We start from the raw sequence: 16,389 nt of genomic DNA on the forward strand, positions 1-16,389 counted from the left end.
CTTGGCTAACCTGAAACAGGCTGTCCTGTATGTTAAAAAGTACTGGGCTTTGTTTCTCTCTTATTACCTCTCTGTTAATTCTCTTCCCACGTATCTACCTTAAATCATCACTTATAATTTGCCCTTTCCAGACTGGAGGATAGGGTTCATCTCAGCAAAAAATGGTTTTTGCCAGCATTTTACTCATGATGTCATCAGAACCCATATCCTTCTTTGCCTATACTATAGCCCTCCACCCCAAAAACAAACAAAACCACACATACTGGGTTTCCACAGGCATGCAACACAATACCTTCATTGAGATGGGAAGGAAATCGATCTGCTCAGTTCAGGTTAACTAGAGTTCTTCACCTTCTAATTTAAAAGATTACATTAAAACTAGTCAGTTAATAACACCCATGGGAATAAAACAAAGCAAGTAGAAGACAGAAAAGGTAAAATATATGGCAAGCTTTCTGGTTCTGTCCTCCACTCCTACTGTTTACAAAATCCCCACCCAGTGTTTCTTTACTCTTTGAAACTGGCATATGCATATGTATATATAATTTTTATATTAGTATATAACTATAAAATGTTAACACATATAAGATATATTATATATAGTACTATATATATTTATCAGGTGAAAGATGGTTAATGAGATAGATAACCCGAAACCGGATTTTTTCCCTTTAAATAAAATAAATAGCTGACCGCCAGAGGCCAAAAGCATCAATTTTTGAGATGAAGTATGGCAGTTAAAATTCTTCCTTGAAACAAGGCTGACGATCACTACTGGTAGTGAGGCTATCTTGAGGAAACAAGCGGAGTTCCCCTGCCCTCAAGGGCAATGGTGGGAGGGTCCACACGCCTCCAGACTGGCTCCAGGCAGGAGGCTGGCAGACAGTGAAGGTCATCAACCCTCTGAAGCCTCAGGCATGTGTTAGGGAAAGAGAAGATTAAGTACCATCTTTTTTTTTCCCTGAGATTGTGGTCTGAACAACAGGACCCTGAAAAAGCTGTATGAATTTGTAGCTGCTTAGAACATAATCCCAACTACAAATACCTTGGAGTTTCTATTCACTGCAGTCAATGAAGCGAAATTACTGTCCATTATTTTGGAAGATATCATTCATAATGACTAGTCCTAAAGAATAACTTTGTTTTATTATCATGATTTGTGAAAACAAACAGGGCAGACAGTTCAAGGAAGGACACAGACAGTGCCCTATTTCAAGTCCCAAATTTCTTCTTTTTGATGGGTGGTGGAAGCTGAGCGATGATGTCATCCAGGGGCCGTTCTACTGCCACCAGTGTTCTTTCATCCAAAAGATCCATGAAAAGCAGAGGCTGTAGAGAAATGATAATGACTCTACCAGGAGTTAGGCTCCAGAGCCAGTCCTGAACAGACTGACTAGAGCTAAACGGCCAGCTCAGTTCAAGGCTGAAGGGTTGAAATCTCTGACAATCCTTCCTCCCCTAGGACTCAAAATGGTTGGTCAAATTGGGAGGTTTGTTTTTTTTTTTAAATTTATTATATCTATCTATGTATCTGCCTATCTAAAGTAATCTTGGGGTGCCTGGGTGGCTGAGTCAGTTGAGTATCTGACTCTCTATCTCAGGATGGTAAGTTCAGGCTCCATGCTGGGTGTGGAGCTTACTTTATTTATTTTTTTAAAGATTTTATTTATTTATTTGACAGAGACACAGTGAGAAAGGGAACACAAGCAGGGGAAGTGGTTGAGGGAGAAGCAGGCTCACCACTGAGCAGGCAGCCCGATGCGGGGCTCAATCCCAGGACCCTGGGATCATGACCTGAGCCGAATGAAGGCAGCCACAGTAACAAGTGAGCCACCCACGTGCCCTGGAGCTTACTTTAAAAAAAAAAAAAAAAAAAAATCTCTACACCCAATGTGGGGCTCAAACTCACAACCTTGAAATCAGGAGTCATATATATGCTCCAGTGACTGAGCCAGCCAGGTGCCCCAAGGTTAGGAACTTACCTTTCTTCTTATTATTATTTTTTTAGTAATCTCTATACTCAATGTGGGGCTCAAACTCACGATCTTGAGATCAAGAGTCATATACTCTTGCAACTGAGCCAGACAAGTGCCCCAAGGTTGGAAACTTCTAACTGAGTTCACTAATAAAAGACGTCAACAAGATTTTTCAAGTTTTTCTATACAGAACATTTGTTCTCTAATTTCTCAGGAATCAGTGTTAACCAATGGCTTTGGAGCCTGAATTCTTGGCAAACAGCAAGTTACAAATGCATTAAGAAACTAACATACTTAAATGATTTACAGATGTCCCTCTTTAAAAAAAAAAAAAAAAATTCTTGCAGACCCCTGAGAAAATGTTTCAGGACATCCAAGAAACTCTAATCTGAAAAGCATGAACATGGAACTTCCAAGTTGACACAAATAGCTGTAGTATCATAGCTTAACAAATATTTGTTTTATATACAGTGAAAAGCTTAGCCCAGAAAGGGAAGTCACAACAAATTCAATGACTTCCACTTGCTTCAAATTTATCTTGTGGAACATGATGCAATTCTAAGTCACATTTAAAGGCCAGCTTTAACACAAAGACACCACTCAAGCTCCAACATAATCTCTCAATACCTATGTATTTCATTTTGGGTAAGTATGATGTGCATGCCTCTAATACACTGAGGCAATAATAATGAAATGCAAACATAAGGAACAGACATCCTCAGAAAGGGACCTGTCTCCCAAACCAGGTTCTCTGAATATAAAATGAAGGTGTTCTTGTCTGCCTATTGTGGAGCTTACTACATTTTGATAATATCCCAAGGAACCATCTAGAATATAATGCAAAATGTTTTACCTTATATATCTTAGAAATTTTAAAGGCATGGGCGGTACGCCTCCTGATAACATCTGATTCGTTCGTGGGAGGAAGTGGATTGTAGAGTAAGGTTTTGTCATTTGGAAGAGGCTAAAAAGACAAAGACATACTGTTTAAATCGTTATTTTTATTGGGCTTCTCCAGAACAAAGGACCGTACTGATTTTTCAGGCAAATACCACCTTTCAACCACCATATTAGACATGACGCTCCCTACTTCAGGAAGAGAGCCATGGCCACTTTTCCAGCTATTCTGTCTGGCATGTACAGGAGCTTAGCCCATGCAGGCTCTGCTTTCTAGACTATTCCCCAACCAGATCACAGACAGGCCAAGTGACTAAAGTTCTCCCCAGGCAGAAACCGAAACACAAACCACCCCCACTGATCTCACTGACACCTCGAGAGATGGCCTCTGGCCAAGCAAGTGATATTTCATCTCTGACTTCCTTGGGAAATAGCTCTGCCCAGCATGCGGAAGTGATGGACTTATCGCCAATGCTTAACAAAAAAATATGGACGGCCCTGGGCTGAGTTACAAAGAGGCAAGCAAGTGGGAGGGGCCCTTCCTGTCTCACTCATCTTGCAGAAGGCACTTGTCAGCCAGCTCTGATTCCCACGCCCAGAGGACACAGGGCCTGCGAGATGAGTTCCAGTGACACATCATGCACACCACACTGCCTTAAGAGCCATCTGCTGCTTTCCCCTTCATTCCTTCCACCCCCACCTTTACAGAAAGACCAAAACACTGTGTGTTGGTTGCAATCTAAGCCCAAGCACATTACAGGCATGGCCACAGCAAATACTGCTCCTAAGAAACAAAGTACCTGCCCAGAGAAGACATGTAAATCGGGGTAAATCAAAACAGCAGTTGGCAGAGGCTAGAATCTTGAACTAAAAAAAATGCTCACATTCCACCTAAATCGTAGCCATGAATAATGGAATTTTCCTGGCTGAACTTTTTTCTTTTCTTCTTTTTTAAAGATTTTATTTATTTATTTGACAGAGAGAGGGAGAGAGATCACAAGTAGGCAGAGAGGCAGGCAGAGAGAGAGGGAGAAGCAGGCTTCCCCCCGAGTGGAGAGCCCGATATAGGGCTCGATCCCAGGACCCCAAGATCATGACCCAAGCTGTAAGGCAGACACTATGCCACCCAGGTGCCTTTTCTTTTCTTTTTCTAAGACTTAAGATCTAAGATCTATTTGAGAGAAAGTGAGCAACAGAGCAGGAGTTGGGGCGTGGGAGGGGAGGCAGAAGTAGACTCCCCACTGAGCTAAAGCAGACACTTAACTGACTGAGCCACCCAGGCACCCCAGACTTTTTTCAAGCCATTAAGACCAACTCTTCAGGCTTACAGATACTGTTTCAGCATTTTCAGGCAAGGGGCAAAAGTGGTCAAAACCTCAGCCTGTGCCCCCTTTAATAAACCTGTGTTATTCAGTCACCCCAAGGTGCAAAGGTGAAAATAATTCAGCCAAATTGATGGTATTCCCCATGAGTGTTACCTTTCCTACTCAAGTTTACGTGTTCACAGGCAAAGCAGAGAAATAATCAAATCAGCAAAAACCAGGACACAAAGGTCTGTCCATACCCTGGGAGCCTCAGGGGCCTGGGAATGAAATAATTGGTCAGGAAGTTTTATTCTGATTCTCCTTTCTCTTAACTCTTTGTACGTGTTGATTTAGAACTTGAAAATTCCTAAGTACAGAAAAGTCAGTGTGAGCGCAGGTGGTTGTAGTGAGGAACTTACCAATGACTTGTCGATGATGCAGAACATGTAGGCATCATGAAGAAGGATGTGCATTGGTCTCTTGGGATGAAAACTGATGTGTGTGATGGGAGTATCCCTCTGGAGCCAAAGATAATGAAACCCCTGCTTCTGGATGGTCCGGCTCCACTCTGTATACTGTTTGTCTGGGATACTGTACTCAAATACCTGAAGAAGGGTATGATACACAAGAAATGCAGGCTGGTACCCAGAAAAACTCTCATCCCTAATCAGAAAATATCTGTATAAACCCTGACTGTATCATATTCAGCCTTATGCTTTCTACTTTTTCTTTTAAGTAAAAAAATTTCAAGGTAAATTACAGAATGTAAACAATTAAATTAACACAAAAGGTTTATAGTTTAAAGTCACCCTGTCGTCTTGACATCTCTTTTCCCAAGACAAGAGCAGTCTATGTCTTACATCTTTTCAATCTTTTATGCATGTAATACAAGCTATTCTGCATGTTTCATTTTTTTTTAATTTTTTTAATTTATTCATTTGTTAGAGAGAGAGAGCGAGCACAGGCAGACAGAGTGGTAGGCAGAGGCAGAGGGAGAAGCAGGCTCCCCACCAAGCAAGGAGCCCGATGTGGGACTCGATCCCAGGACACTGGGATCATGACCTGAGCCGAAGGCAGCCGCTTAACCAACTGAGCCACCCAGGCGTCCCTGCATGTTTCATTTTTAACTTAGCATTTTATCATGGAGACTGACCCATGTCAGTATCAATAACTGTAGCTATATATCACTCCTGCCCCCTTAAAGAACACATAATAATCCATTCACATTTTGGATGTACCATGATTTACTTATCTAGCCTGTTTAACGGACACTTAAGTTATTTCCAATCTTTTACTGCTACAAACAAGGCTGCAATGATTATCTCTGTCTTTCTGTACCACTCAAAGCATACATCTACAGGAAGAACTTTGTTTTTTTTCTTCTTAAAGATTTATTTATTATTTTAGAGTTGGCAGGAAGAGAGAGGGAACACACGCGCGCACACCCGAGCAGGAAGGGCATTGGGAGAGAGAACCCTAAGCACAGAGTCCAACACAGGGCTCGATCCCACAACCCCGAGATCAGACATTTAATCAACCATGCCACCCAGGCACCCCAGGAGGAACTCTTAAATTGGAACTTCTGATTCAAAGAGCATGTGGATTTAATCTTTTTTTAATGTATCTCAAAGTGTCCTCTAAAGGGGTCATACTAATTTATGCAGTGTACCAAGTGGTGTTTTCCTATATTCTCACAGCATTGCGTATTATCAACTCTACAGATCTTTGCTAATGTAACAGGTACAAAAAAATTTCCCACCAGATGTCATGACTGAGGCACCTAAGGACCAAATGCCAACAAAAGGCATCAGGTGGACATTATGTGTGGCAAAGACAAGGATGTAGCTTCACTAATCTTTCAGTTTCTGGTCAAGAACACAAAACCAGCAAACCAAAATGAGAGATTTCATTTTCTGAATATAACATTTATAGGGCTGCACATGTGAGGGTAAAAACTGCTTATCAAAGCAGCAAGCATTATTTGCCCAGCAATCAATCTACTTAAATGTGCTTCTCAGATCACAATCTTTCCGACAGCTCAGTGAGGAAGGTATTATGCCCATTTTACATATGAGGATATATAAGTATTTATCATTTCACACAACATGTACCATGTAACTCAGATATTTTAAAGATCTTCTTGCAACTTGGTATGGAAAAAAGCACTAGACTATGCACTCATTTTGATAACCGTTACCTCTATTACAGGTAACAGATTTCACTAGGGACTAATTTCCTTATCTGCAAAAGTGAAGGCAAATTACATAATCTTTTAGTCACTTCCAACCTCAAGATCTTATTCCATCCCATATCCAGTCTAACAACTGGTCCATGTCATCTCTCTAGTCTAAAAACAATCAGTAAAATGAGTATTTCAGAATTCCTCCTCCTTCCTCTATCTCTTTACTCTGTAATCTCAGAGCTTCACCATTTCACTGTGTCCATCAAGCCAAAGGCTATTACTGCCCTATAATGTACTCAGGCTATACATGGAAGCTTTACTTCACAAAGGAGAAAACTATCTGTATATCATCCAATATTTTCAAACAAAAGCTCCTCCGAACACAGGCAGCAACCTCTTTGACCTCAGCCGCAGCAACTTCTTCCTAGGAACATCGCCAAAGGCAAGAGAAGCAAGGGCAAAAATGAACTACTGGGACTTCATCAAGATCAAAAGCTTTTGCACAGCAAAGGAAACAGTTAACAAAACCAAAAGACAACTGACAGAATGGGAGAAGATATTTGCAAATGACATATCAGATAAAGGGCTAGTATCCAAAATCTATAAAGAGCTTAGCAAACTCAACACCCAAAGAACAAATAATCCAATCAAGAAATGGGCAGAGGACATGAACAGACATTTCTGCAAAGAAGACATCCAGACGGCCAACAGACACATGAAAAAGTGCTCCACATCACTCGGCATCAGGGAAATACAAATCAAAACCACAGAGAGATACCACCTCACGCCAGTCAGAATGGCTAAAATTAACAAGTCAGGAAATGACAGATGCTGGCGAGGATGCGGAGAAAGGGGAACCCTCCTACACTGCTGGTGGGAATGCAAGCTGGTGCAACTACTCTGGAAAACAGCATGCAGGCTCCTCAAAAAGTTGAAAATAGAGCTACCTTATGACCCAGCAATTGCACTACTGGGTATTTACCCTAAAGATACAAAGGTAGTGATCCGAAAGGGCACATGCACCCGAATGTTTATAGCAGCAATGTCCACAACAGCCAAACTATGGAAAGAACCTAGATGTCCATCAACAGATGAATGGATAAAGAAGATGTGGTATATATATACAATGGAATACTATGCAGGCACCAAAAGAAATGAAATCTTGCCATTTGCGATGACGTGGATGGAACTAGAGGGTATTATGCTTAGCGAAATAGATCAATCAGAGAAAGGCTACTATCATATGATCTCCCTGACATGAGGAAGTGGAGATGCAACGTGGGAGGTTTGGGGGGTAGGAAAAGAGTAAATGAAAACAAGATGGGATCGGTAGGGAGACAAACCGTAAGAGACTTACTGTCACAAAACAAACTGAGGGTGACTAGGGGAAGGGGAGTAGGAAGAGGGTGGTGGGGTTATGGACACTGAGGAGGATATGTAATATGGTTGAGTGCTGTGAAATGTGTAAAGCTGGCGATTCACAGACCTGTACCCCTGGGGCTAATAATACATTATATGTTTATTTAAAAATAAAAAAAGCTCCTCCAAAATTGTCATTATCTTAGCTTCTTAGTTACTATCCTAAAGAAAGGAATTAGCACTGGAATCTCTTACCTGCTGGTCAGAATGAGCAATGACAAGGTTGTTGGTATTGGGGGCGATGGCCAGAGCAGTCACAGGGAAATTATAGGAAGGTACCGTGCAGTGAAGCTGGGAACAAATAACAGACACAAAAGACAACTCTATACCTTCCCTCAGGAAAGACTGGATGGTCTAGGTCTGTTGTTTTTAAATAGCATTCCTTAGAACTCAAAGAGTTCTGTGGAAGTTCCTAAAAACATCAGGTAGTACCCCCAAACAATAAACTTAAATTAAAAAGAAAAACATGTTTAACTGCTTACAAAACTGACAGCATTTGCAGAAAAGTTCAGAGTAAAGCTTGTGCTACTAACTCTACATCTGTATGAATTGCTTATAAATATGTCATTAATCAAGGAATCTACAGCGCTACAGTAATTTAAAAGAAACTAATGCTTAGACATGGACATTTATATACAGTTCCAAGACATGTGCACCACTACACAGGGACACTCTTAAATGCCAGGCAAGGCTCAAAGAGCAGTGCGTGCTTCTGCCACAATGTCATAAAGATTCAAGTTATGCAGTTAATAAGGAAACTCATTAAATGCTGCAGTTTGGTATCGTTCTATAAATGCTTGATGCTTATTACAAATTTTGGGTACTTCTTGTTAGGTTTTTATAATGAAGATGAAAATTTGTAAGGGATCATTAGTAATCCAGTGTGTGAAGAACAAGATCATTACTAATTCGTGAAAAATATTTACCTATTCCTCTGTCAAACCTCTGTTTAATTTAAAAATACCTTGAGATTACAAGGCAAACTATTAAAGGAAATTGTTACTATCTGCAACTATTCATCTGGGTAAATTAGAAGTTTCCTCCCCACAATACAGAAATAACCTGGATGTGAATTCATCACTCATAAATCCTTAATTTCAAATTTCTGTACAAGGGTACTTTCACAGTTCTCACTGACTGATTTTAATGTTGTAGATTACAGTTTTGGGGCTCCCGACAAATAAAACAGGAAAAATTCTTAGTTTGAAAAAAAAAACACCTCAGTAATTTTCCAGGTCATACCAATCTGCCTTGAGTCTTGTAAGTGCAGGGTTAACTTGCTCCTGTTTCCTACTACTTAAACCTATGCTTACCTTTAGATGTTTTATGTTGTACACATGGACTCCAGCACTGGTACCTGATGAAGCTAGCCAATTCCCGTCAGGACTGACAGCCAAAAGACACATGGACTCCACCGTCCCTGTGCAGAGAGAATAAGTTAAGTCTCTGCATTCAGTGTCCACAGCCAGCCTTGGCCTGATTGCAAAAGCCAGCAATCACAACTAGATAATCTGACAGTTCTGCAAACAAGTTATAGATGTTAGCTTACTATTCTTTTTTTTTTTTTTTTTAAGATTTTATTTATTTATTTCTCAGAGTGAGCACAGGCAGACAGAGTGGCAGGCAGAGGCAGAGGGAGAAGCAGGTTCCCCGCTAAGCAAGGAGCCCGATGCGGGACTCGATCCCAGGAAGCTGGGATCATGACCTAAGCCGAAGGCAGCCGCTTAACCAACTGAGCCACTCAGGTGTCCCTTACTATTCATTTCTACCTTCATTAGCCATCCTTCATGTGCAGAGGAGCTAGAGATAAACCTGAAGGCATCACTTGCTCAAGCCTGACTGAGATACTGCCTACTATAGGAATGGAGAATCAAGGTAGCAACTACCTAAGTCTGTATTTTAGTTGTTTCAAACTCCTTTTCCTATAAAATGTTTTTTTCTTGTTTAAGATTTATTTATTTGAGAGAATACAAGCTAGAGTGCAGAGTCAGGGTTGGGGTGGGGAGGGAGAAGGGAGTCTTAAGCAGACTCTGCGATGACCATGGAGCCTGACATGGGGCTCAATTCCACAACCCTAAGACCACGATCTTGAACCAAAACCAAGGGTCAGACACTCAACTGACTGTACTACCCAGGTGTCCCCTACAAATGACTTTTATTATTTATTTTTATTTTTTTTATTTTATATATACGTAACATATATATATTTTTTTTTAATTTTATATTTAAAGATTTTATTTATTTATTTGACAGACAGAGATCACAAGTAGACAGAGAGGCAGAGCAGGCTCCCCATGGAGCAGACCCCGATGTGGGGCTCAATCCCAGGATCCTGAGATCATGACCTGAGCCAAAGGCAGAGGCTTAACCCACTGAGCCACCCAAGAGCCCCTACCAAATGGTTTTTAATCGAAGTTAAGGACAAACAGCAAGTTTAACAGGCCTGAGGCACATACTTAATTCACTGGGTAGCTGCTGTACATGTGGGCCATCTTTGTCATCAAGGGATTTTTTTTTTTAAAGATTTATTTATTTATTTGACAAAGAAAGAGAGGGAACACAAGCAGGGGTAGTGGGAGAGGGAGAAGCAGGCTTCCTACTGAGCAGGGAGCCCATTGTGGGGCTCGATCCCAGGCCTGGGATCATGACCTGAGTTGAAGGCAGACACTTAACGACTGACCAACAAAGGTGCCTCCGTCATCAAGGGATCTTAAATCTATCTGGCAAAATGAAAACTCATGTGGATTAAAAATCAAACAGCAAGGTTAAATGCCAAAATAAATGCTGCACACAATGAAAAGGCTTTATTTATAAGAAGACATATGACAGGTGCTGAAGGATGGGTGAGGTGAGCAGAAAAGAATAGAGAACAACGTGAGCTAAGTGAAAAGGACTGGAATACACAGGTTTGGGGGCTGTGAAGAAACCAGCCTGACTATAAGACGACAAGAGATGAGAAAAGAAGAACAAATAAAGTGGTATCTATAATGCAAAGCCTAAGTTTAAAGAGCGCTAAATACAAAATACAGAGTCTACATTTTTTTTTTTTTTAAAGATTTTATTTATTTGTCAGAGAGAGAGAGAGAGCGAGCGAGCACAGGCAGACAGAGTGGCAGAGGGAGAAGCAGGCTCCCCACCAAGCAAGGAGCCCGATGTGGGACTCGATCCCAGGACGCTGGGATCATGACCCGAGCCGAAGGCAGCCGCCCAACCAACCGAGCCACCCAGGCGTCCCCAGAGTCTACATTTTTTAATAAAATCATATACAGGTACTCAATACACACTGTCACTTATTTTATCTAACTCTTAACCTGTGGGTTTCTTTTCGTATATGCTTTCGGAGCAGCTCAGAACAGTAAGAGTTTAAGTTAAAAGAGCTGAATTTCTAGGCTGATGGAGTCTAAATGACAGTGAGGGTGCTATAATCCAGGCCAAGGGAGGAGCAAAAAGGCCCATGGGAAGTACTGGCTACCAAGTTCTCAATCATGAACTCAGCTACAGCTATACACAGTTACTTAGTCATGCATACTCACGCTCTCAAAGAATGTGAGAAATTCAATCATGAACTTTATATGACAAGTAATGCAACTGCATGTATAAGTTCAACTTTAATAAAAACAACCAGGGCTGTGGTATGGTTGGGGGGGTATGGAGGGGTGTGGGTGTGCCTGGGTGGCTCAGTAGATTAAGTATCTTTCGGCTCAGGTCAAGATCTCAGAGTCCTGGGATCCAGCTGTGTCAGGCTCCGTATTCAGCCGGGAGTCTGTCTGTCCCTCTCCCTCACTGCACTCTGGCTCTCTCTCTCAAATAAATAAATCTACCTTAAAAAAACAAAAACAAAAACAAAAAACCACCACCACGGGCACTGGGGGGGTAGGAGGTGCAGTCAGTTAAGCCTCCAACTTTTGGTTTTGGCTCAGGTCATGATCTCATAGTCACAAGACTGAACCCGCATGGGCTCTGAGCTCACCGCAGTCAGCTTGAGATTCCCTCTCCCTCTGCCCCTCCTGCTTATGCTCTCTCTTTTCTCTGAAGTAAATAATAAAATAAATATATATTTTTAAAAAAATAATAGGAGCGCCTGGGTGGCTCAGTGGGTTAAAGCCTCTGCCTTCGGCTCGAGTCATGTTCCCAGGGTCCTGGGATCAAGCCCTGCATCAGGCTCTTTGCTCAGCACGGAGCCTGCTTCCTCCTCTCTCTCTCTGCCTGCCTGTCTACTTGTGATCTCTATCTGTCAAATAAATAAATAAAATCTTAAATAATAATAATAATAATAATAATAAGGAACACCTGGGTGGCTCAGTGGGTTAAGCATCTCCTTTCGGCTCAGGTCATGGTCCCAGGGTCCTGGGATCAAGCCCTTCATTGGGCTGTCTGTTAAGCAGGAAACCTGCTTCTCCCTCGCCCTCTGCCTGCCAGTCCCCCTGCTTGTGCAAATAATAAAAAAAATCTTAAAAAAAATAAAAACAACCAACAGGAAAATTAACATGTTCAAAGAAATACCTATTTACAAACATGTATCAGACATATACAAAAATACTAATGGTAGTTATTTCTGGGTGCCAGGATTAGAGATGATTTTGACTCTCTCCTTGCTCTGCTAACAAAACTCTGAGAAGGGTGATGAAACTTCTGGCCCCAAATAAGGAATCAAAAACCCAGTGAGAAAAGAGTAGGTGTAAGGAGCATTTCAGATCTCATCAAGCGTTTTCACTTGCCAGATATCTCCTCCTACTTTAAATTACAAACATGTGAGTATCTGCAGGGTGGAGAAGAGCATTAGGGAAATCCAACAATGAATGAGGTTTAAAAGGAAAAAAAAAGATACATCAGAGACTAACAACTCTCTCCATTGGCCAGTTACCAAGTTCCCACCTGACTGAGGCTGGAAAGTATGCAGGTGCTTGAAGCTTCCTTCCAAGAGTCGAATGACATGTAGAGACCCTTGATTTGAAGCCACAAAGAGTTTTGTTGAATCTTCAGAAAACAAAATCTGAAGGGCAGAGCGAAGGAACGCTGGCATTTTGGAAACCTTGGGGTAAACAGGTAGTAAAAAACCAGTGAGAAAAGTGACACCTAGAACCCATCAAAAATAATCATAGCCAGGCTTATGAGACAGTAATGCTCCTGCATCTAAGGAAGTCAACTGACCAAGGGCCTAGAACACTGACATGCTATTGTAACGTATCCATCCCACCCCCCCATATCTTTACTGCCACTTTCTGGCATTTTCCTACTCCTCCAAAAATATAATTAATTCAAAATGGAAATAAAAGACTGTTTTATAACAGCTGCCTCCAAATAGTTTTTCACTGAGCAAAGATTCATACCCAGTACATTCCACTTCACACAAAAATCACATACTTATGAAATTTCTTAATGTTCAACCAGACACTGGGTTATCACTTACCCTTTGGAGGCTTATGTTGTCATGTTCATAATTCAACCGATAAAGAAAAAACCGAGAAGTTGTAGAATAGGCTATCCAACTTCCACAAGGGGAGATACAGCTGCAAATAATGTTTTCGGGACCCTGGGAATGTTAGGTATCAGGATGAATAACCAGAAAAACTTCACATGATAAGGTTCACTATGACATGAATCCTCAAGCTACTGCCACTGTGGACGTAACCACAAATAGCTACACATAATCCTGACACTCATATGCTATCACTACAATTATTTCAGAAGTACAGCACCTAAATGGTGTGGCTTGATTTCCAAAACCAAGAACAAAGGTCTATGAATACTATGAACTTATCTCGGCCCTTCATGTATTTTTCTTTAAGATTTTATTTATTTATTTGACAGAGAGAGATCACAAGTAAGCAGAGAGACAGGCAGCGAGAGAGAGGAGGAAGCAGGCTCCCCACCAAGCAGAGAGCCCCATGCGGGACTCGACCCCAGGACCCTGAGATCATGACCCAAGCCCAAGGCAGAGGCTTAACTCACTGAGCCACCCAGGCGCCCCCCTTCGTGTATTTTAAAGATGGGTTCATTCTAAACCCTAACTTTAGAAACCTGAGAAGAAAAGCCTTTAATGTGGTAAAGCTTTGGAGGCCACGTGACTTGGAAAACTCATTTTCTGGGTTTTGTTTGTCTATGATACCTGGCTTACCTATCTCTAAGAAAGAGTAAACAAAAAAAATCTCCAAAACAAAGGGAAAGTTTAATGTAACATTTATGTAATTAAAAAACTCACAAAATTTCTAAATATATGTACCTATGTACAGACACACACATACTCTCTGTCACACAGAAAAAGATCTGGAAGGAGATATAGTGGATCGATTAACAATAATTATTCTAGGAGTGCAGACTAAAATTAAAGAGGAGGTCAGGAACATAAACTATATTTACTGTTTGAATTCTTCCCAGTAAGACTGTATTCACAAATATTTGTTAATTAAAATAAAAACATTTAGGGGCGTCTGTTAGCTCAATGAGAAGAGCACATGACTCCTGACCTCAGGGTTGTGAGGTCAAGCCTCAGAGTGGGTGTAGAAATTACTAAAAAGGGTAAAAACCTGGAAAAATAAATAAAATGGGGCACCTGGGTGGCACAGTCAGTTAAGTGTCTCCCTTTGGCTTAGGTCGTGTTCCCAGGGTCCTGGGATCGAGTCCCATGTCGGTCTCTCTGCTCAGCCACAAGTCTATTTCTCCTTCCCACTCTGCACCTTCCCTTGCTCCTGCTCCTGCTCTCACTCAAATAAATAAATAACATCTTAAAAAAAAAAAGACATTTAAAAGGAAGTTACAGAGCAGTTTGCATATTAATTTTCATCACTGTAGAAATAAACGATATACCCATGTACACACGGGTGGGAAATTTTTTCTGGAAGGGTATACAAGAAACTATCGGCAGTGATTATCTATGAAGAGTGGGACTGGGATTTGGCGCAAGGAGGTGGCTCCTTTTTCACTGCATACTTTTATACCATTTTAAAAATTATTTTTATTTTTTAATTTTTTTTTTTAGAGGGAGTGCATGCAGGAGGTGCAGAGGGGGAGGGAAGTGACAGAGAGAGAATCTTAAGCAGGCTCCACACTCACCACGAAGCTTGACATAGAGCCCTGATCTCACAACCCTAACATCATGACCCAAGCTGAAATCAACTGACTGAGCTGACTGTACCATTTTAATTTTACAAAATATGCAAATTATTTATATATTAATACCAAAAAAAACCCCCACAATTTCCTGTATTCATTCATCCAATAAATTCTGAATGCCTAACTTAGGAAACCTAGTCCTGTTCACACAGTACCTCATTCAAATCATTTAAGATTTTACAGTTTATAATATCAACCAAGTAACCCTCAAAATGCAGAATAAGAGAAATGTTCTGGATTTCAGAGCCTGAATACACAGTTACACTTCCTTACCTTTGTCTTGAGGTGCAGCAAATGATCTGCATCTCTAGAAAGTGGAAGGGTATCCCCATTCTTTCCTGGAACAAGAAATTTCTCTGAGGTTTTCCTTCTCAAAGAAAGATTATTTGTACAGTTTTCTTTTTACTAAAAAGTCATTCCTGAGTAGAATGGAATCTTTACCCCTGGGAAATCAGAAAAAATGTCTGACTTAGTAAACCCCCAGTTTCCTGGGTTTATATAAGACAGAAAGCAGTGAGGATCTTCTTAGCTATTTGGGTGCCTTGGCTATGGCCCACAGTGTATCACTAATTCTTCGAAGCTACAACCTATAGCCAGGCATGCAGGTAGGTACAAGTGGGGTTTGTGTGACCTCGACTTCAACTTCATTTGCTCATTTTGGAGCCCAAAGCAAAAACCTCTCATCTACTATAAAACAACAGAGTGCAAACATTTCCTGAACAGGCTGTACAAAAGGCCACTAGGCCATCACCCCAGTAAGATTCATGTGACCTCTTCTATGTAGGGCTGTCACTACCCAACATGAAATCTTCTCACTTTCAGCAGGCTGTTTTGATCCCAGTCAAGGCAGGATAAACTGATTCTACAACGCTTACCTCCACTACACTTCGCAGTGCACCTTACAGAATCAACTTTTAACATATGATCCTGCTAATGATTCTAACACTGAAGAACTCTGCTCTGAAGACAGAGAAAAATCTACTTCCATTTTTCTACAATCAGATTTTCAAATACGATTCTAATTTTTTGTTTCTCTCTCCAGTTTTCTTATTGGAAAAGACTTTCTCCCCCATTGTACCTGTTGCAACTGTGGATCCCAGTCGCCAAAGTTCCAAGTGATGAGTGAACTGGAAAAGGAGAAGCTGCCTCTTCTTTGAACAGGAAATGAGACGTCGCTGTATTAAAAAAAAATTGAGAAGTGATAAATAAGCCAAGGTATCCTATCGCCTCAGTGCAATATAGTACAAACATCCCAGCACATTTTTTACTGTCAAAATCCATGTACTTCATTAAAATGTCCTAAGTACTACACCATATGCCAGCACTGTCCTAGGACCTAAGGACATAATGGTAAATAAAAACATAGCTACTGGCCTCAAGCTTGGTAGTCTAAAAGGGTTGACAAAGAATTCAACAGGCCACTGCACTACATGTGTTAAGAATTTTAACAGGGCTAAGCACAGTATGTAACGGAAAAAAGTAAAAAAGATATCTAATC

At 41.0% G+C, this 16,389-nt stretch overlaps 1 protein-coding gene across 1 annotated transcript in view; it reads right to left on the bottom strand.

Annotated features, from left to right (window-relative positions):
• Positions 1-1,113: 1,113 nt before the first annotated feature.
• Positions 1,114-16,389, bottom strand: part of UTP4 (UTP4 small subunit processome component) — a gene marked incomplete at its 5' end in the record, with an annotated part of 36,346 nt that continues 21,070 nt past the window's right edge. The window contains 9 exon segments of the mRNA XM_080829282.1: positions 1,114-1,329; positions 2,830-2,940; positions 4,597-4,782; positions 7,974-8,069; positions 9,092-9,198; positions 12,654-12,810; positions 13,189-13,311; positions 15,165-15,229; positions 15,970-16,066. Coding sequence (XP_080685408.1) covers positions 1,213-1,329; positions 2,830-2,940; positions 4,597-4,782; positions 7,974-8,069; positions 9,092-9,198; positions 12,654-12,810; positions 13,189-13,311; positions 15,165-15,229; positions 15,970-16,066 — 1,059 coding nt within the window. The 3' untranslated portion in view covers positions 1,114-1,212.

This window comes from Martes martes, assembly GCF_963455335.1.
Source record: "Martes martes genome assembly, chromosome: 17".
NCBI lineage: Eukaryota > Metazoa > Chordata > Mammalia > Carnivora > Mustelidae > Martes > Martes martes.